The 5,625-nt window shown below is 39.7% G+C and overlaps 1 protein-coding gene across 1 annotated transcript; it reads left to right on the top strand.

Moving 5' to 3' along the window:
- The first annotated feature begins 730 nt into the window (after positions 1 to 730).
- LOC145969031 (uncharacterized) lies at positions 731 to 1,945 on the top strand. The gene has a single exon (XM_083094895.1). It carries the CDS (start codon positions 731 to 733, stop codon positions 1,943 to 1,945), a length of 1,215 nt encoding a protein of 404 aa, XP_082951021.1.
- Positions 1,946 to 5,625: the final 3,680 nt, after the last annotated feature.

Here is a 5,625-nt window from a genome sequence, read left to right as displayed (position 1 = left end):
TTGAAACAAAATAAATAGATAATAAAATGAGGTATATGCAAACTAAAATGAGCTCTCTCAAAATGAGCAACTTTAAAAAGTTAGTATACACTTGACAATGACCTACTATACGATAAATATAAAAACCAAATAAAAATGTTTATATCTCGATGCTTCGAGGAAATTTTATAAATGATGAATAAAATATTATTTTACTGATTGAATCTAATGTTAATATAAAACATATATAAATATTGATAATTATAAAATAAAACAATTATATATATATATATATATATATATATATATATATATATATATATATATATATATACAGGGTTTGCAAGCCGATACAATAGGCATTATTCCTACGGGGGGATACAGATGCGCGAGCAATCATTCGCGTAAAGCCTTACAATGGCTGATATGGATGGAGCGCGAACTCGACCGTCGTATAAATCACGCGGGGCGTGCGCGGGAATATCGCACGATCGAGGGTATGCTCGTCGATGGTTACTTCGAAACGTTTGTTGCGGGAAGGACGCAGCGTCACGTGTTGCAATTTTACGGTTGCTTTTGGCACGGATGTCCAACTTGTTTCCCTGTAAATCGCGATAAAGCGCTTTCGTCGGGGGAGGATCGCGGAGATACATTAAATTCGCGATATGAACGAACTCTCGCAGTTTCATGGCGCCTTCGTCAGCGGGGATACATAGTGTCGGAAAAGTGGGAGTGCGCCTTCGACCAAGAAATGCGCGACAATCGCGTAATGTATGATTTTCTCGCGAACCATCCGATGGTAAAAACACCACCGCTCGATCCTCGCGACGCGTTTTTCGGTGGGCGTACGGGAAATATCGCAACTCAATACAAAGTCTCAGGTACGGAGAAAATATGCTACGTCGACGTATGCTCTTTATACCCGTTTGTATTGAAGACGGGCGCTTTTCCGATCGGTCATCCGGAAATTTACGTCGGCGATGAATGTACCGCGTTAGTCGGAAGATCACCGAATTATAATTTCGACTCGCTCGAAGGCCTCATACGCTGTAGAGTACTCCCTCCTCGTGATTTATTTCACCCCGTACTTCCGCATCGCGTACGAGGAAAATTACTCTTCGCGTTATGTCGTAGTTACTGCGAAACATTTTCTCAGACACCGTGCACTCATAATGATAGCGAGCGTGAATTCGAGGGTACCTGGGTAACCTGCGAATTACGCAAGGCCGTCGAGAAAGGTTATCTCGTAACGTCGGTAAACGAAATTTGGCAATATAAAGTTAGCCAATACGATCGTACGTCGCGGCAAGGTGGATTATTCGCCGAATATATTAATACGTTTTTGCAGCTTAAACAGGAAGCCAGTGGTTGGCCGAGCGAATGCGGGGAAAACGACGATGAGGCAAAAGAGCGTTACTTGAAGGAATATGGAAAAACCGAGGGTATCGCTCTCGATAAGCGAAACATCGCGCGGAATCCCGGTTTACGCTCGGTTGCGAAACTGTGCTTAAATTCATTCTGGGGAAAATTCGGTCAACGATCCAATTTGTCGACTACCGAAATAGTAAAAACACAACAACGTTTCGCGACATTATTAACGAGCGTCGAATATGAGATAACCGATATATTACCCGTGAATGACGAGGTAATGTATGTTTCGTGGCGACTGCGACAAGAGGCTCTCGTTCCCTCGCCGATAACAAACATCGTGATAGCCGCGTATATGACTGCACTAGCGCGTTTAAAATTGTACGAGTACCTAGAACGTTTAGATCGTCGTGTATTATATTACGATACGGATTCGTGTATTTTTATAAGCACCGGTGATTCGAACGAATATGTGCCGTCTACGGGAAATTTTCTAGGTGACATGACGGACGAACTCGAAAGCTACGGCCGTAGTAGCTATATCGAGGCGTTCGTGTCCGAAATTTTACGCCTACATCGTGCGAACACCGGAGGGTAATACTCACGAAACTTGCAAAGTTAAGGGTATTACTCTCAATTACGAGAACTCGCGGCGAATTAATTTTAATACTATAAAAAATCTACTATTAGCGAGAGAAAAAGACGCGCAAGAAAACGAAGAAGAAAATAGCGAAACTTCGATAAATCTACGCTTTAATGCGATTCGACGTACGGCGTTTCATGAAATTATTACGCGAAGTGAAACAAAAATATGTGCGCCGGTATTAGTAAAGCGTAGATTTATCAATAGCAGATATTCGCTACCATATGGATATGCGGCGGTATAACAATATTCTTATTTCTTGGGCGTCTTTTTCTTTTTTTTAAATAAAAGTCGCGCATTGTCCGATTTTATTTTAAAAAATAGAATTATAAATATTGTAAGTAGCATAAGAAAAAATGTAAAATTTATAACAATATAAAGATAATTCTTCTTTGTATATATTTCTGTAAATTAATAATAAGCAAAAATTTTATTAAAAAATGCCTGGTTTTGAAAAATATTAATAAATGTGAAAATTTTTTATCTTAATTCGTGTTTAATACTTTTAGCTTTTCCCTTCTTCCTTTATAACACCCCACCTCGCGTTCGATCATCTGCATGTTCATCATTTTACCTCTGTAGTGCAATGTAGTCTAATTATAATTATAATTATTGTCTCGTGCTGAGACTTTGTTTTTTCCGATAAAGCGTGTCATGAACCGTTCGAGCGGAGGGGCTTGTTTCGATATTCCATAGTGGGCCCCGAGACGGAGTGGGGAGGTAAGGATTGTTTCCTCGAGACATATACCGGCTACCCCTCGAAAGTCAGTAGGTGGGGGGTTCGTTATGCCAAGACGTAGCTAGAGCGACTAAGGGCTAGGTAACGGGAATTTGACTTGAAACCCTATACAGGTGGGTCAGAGCTGGAGTGGGAGGAGGATTGCTTCTTCGAGTCTAGTACCGTGGAGGTAGGGAAATTAAAATTTGATAAATCGGCGACATAGGCGGCGTCGACCAATCGCAGCTCTGGGCCACTATGGTGCAAGCCAATCAAACTCTGGGCCACTATGGTGCAAGCCAATCAAACTCTGGGCCACTATGGTGGAAGCCAATCAAAATCGAGACTTCGGGAGGTGGGGTATTGTTTCCACCAATCAGAACGCCTCCCTCCACTTCACCCGGTCACGCCCACGGCGCCAGGGACCGAGTGGTGGGGTTTGTTTTGACGCACCATAGTGGCCCATATCTACTGTCGTGATTATTATTATTTTATTATCTTGCGATATATCGAGGAATATTGTTGTTTAAATATTGTTGTTCTTTCTTATGCGAGCATTTATTTATCGTGCAATTACTTCTCTATCGAAATATTGATTTCTAAGGCGAATGATAATTGATGATGTAAATAAATTTAATGATAATAAATTTAATGAGAATTTGTCGTTGCAGGGCTTAGATAAGCCTTGCGCCGAGGAGAAACTCCAATCCGTTTAACATCCAACATTCCAAAGGATTGTGCATAATTGGATATCTTTTTTCCACTCGCTCGCGGCCGAACTCACTGCCGAGCGATAATACGCACTCGTTATTCTTATTACCAATTCCGTGACTGAGCCGAAGAAGCTTATTTGCTGTCGCGATTAATTATCGGTTTAATTTTGTAGAAAGATCGGTTTAATGTAGAAAGTGTCTTTTTAGAGTGCGAATTTCCGTGCTTGGCGCCCAATTATTCAAGTCATTCAATCTTTTGGAGGAAAAATATAACGAATTGATACGATCTGAGCCACAATACGCTACAAGACAAGTTTTCATGTCATTAATTGAAGATTTCCAGCGTGGACTGATGAGCGCGTAATCTATCTGATTTCTGTACCGATCGCCTGGTGAGTGTACATGTGACATATATCGTATCGGAACAAGGCATTTTATTGGCAATTATGAGCACATTTTCTATTGTGAATTCCAACAGTTTTTGGCCTCTTATATTTCAAAGCCCTATATTCTACTTCTCAACGGCTGATGTAGCATGCACGTCCCTCGTTATCTCACTTATTTTGGAGATAAAATCGCCTAAAATTATGGTTATTTCACAGCTTGGCATCGTTGACAGAATTGTTTCTAACTGTTGATAGAAACTTTTCGCTTCGTCGTCCGGAACTTCCAATGTTGACATATATTTGCATTGATATTAACTTCCACTGGTTTTGCCTTGATTTTAACAGTTATTATTCTATATCTTACTAGATTATAGCCCACCACGAAATGATGTAAGCTTCTACAGATCAACACATTTCATTCTGACTTTGTTCTTCATTGCCAAAAATATATGCAATGATCTTTATTCATGAAGTGACCACTACTTTTCCAGTGTGTCTCCGATATTCCCGTTATTGAGATTCCATATCGATCCAGCTTCTGCTCGATGATAGTGAGTTTACCCGGAACCAGTATCCCTCGAACGTTCCATGCGGCTATTTTCACGATATTTTCCAGTAACCATACAATCATGCGGTCTGGTTGTCTATATGTCCGGTAGTCCATTTCACACCGCGGGGTCCGGACCCTTCGCAGGGCCGATGGTTAGTCGGATCGCACAACTCATCAACAGCACTGATCTGAACTTTATCCATTGAATGTTCCTAGGTAGATAATGTAGTGAGGCCCCTCTCTCTTCTACATCGCACTTTGGCAACTTCTGCCAGTATGGCCATGCCCAAAAGTTTCCCTTTCCTAAGCCGATGATTACACAGGCCCACAAAAAAAAAAGTATCCTGTGCTGGCGATCTGACTAGGCTAGTCTTATGTATTTTGGCCCACTGAATTCGAATCTGACGTCAGAATTGCTCCATCACGTCACAGTTTTTTTTAAATTTCAAAAATAGACAAAAATTTCGTAAAAATCGACATTCTAGGGTAATAAGACTGCGCTTCTTAAAGAAAAAGTTACCAAAATCATATTTTAATGTATTTTCAGACATTATAAATCCAAATCCGACCTAGAATATAAACGTTGTGCTCAATTTTTTTTGTGCTCATTTTTTACTTTTTTTATTTTTTCAGGTTGTACACCTAAAATTTACTGCAAACAGATTCTATTTATCAAGATGCGAAGATATTAAGATAGGTTTTTACCTCCAGATAGCACAATCTTTTTTTTCATGTACCTCTAGCGCTATAAGACATGAAAAGAGGTTTGTGACCTATATAAAGAAATTTCTGCATCTTATACGAACTTAACAGCTAGAAGCTGTAAGTTTCGAAAAAATTTTTCTCAAAATTTGGACTTGGAGAATATAAGATTAATTCTTTCCAATATAAGATTTATGAATGAACTAAAATCAAATATGGAATACGGAAGATTTCTACTTTTTCATGACAAATGTTAATGGAATCGATGGTATGATTGGTGTGACAAATCGGATTTGGATTTATAATGCCAGAAAATACATGGAAATATAATTTCGGTAACTTTTCCCTCAAGAAGCGCAGTCTTACTACCCTAGAATGTCGATTTTTACGAAATTTTCGTCTTTCTCTTTTGAGATTTAAAAAAAACTGTGACGTGATGGAGCAATTCTGACGTCAGATTCGAATTCAGCAGGCCAAAATACATAAGACTAGCCTAGTCAGATGCCAGCACAGGGTACTTTTTTTTTGTGGGCCTGTGTTATTATCTGCGCCTTAGTATGATACTA

This window comes from Camponotus vicinus, unplaced genomic scaffold, assembly GCF_025532165.1.
Source record: "Camponotus vicinus isolate PSW18456_S1 unplaced genomic scaffold, iyCamVici1.0 SCAF_3, whole genome shotgun sequence".
Taxonomy (NCBI): Eukaryota; Metazoa; Arthropoda; class Insecta; order Hymenoptera; family Formicidae; genus Camponotus; species Camponotus vicinus.
This window is presented reverse-complemented; position numbering and strand designations above follow the sequence as displayed.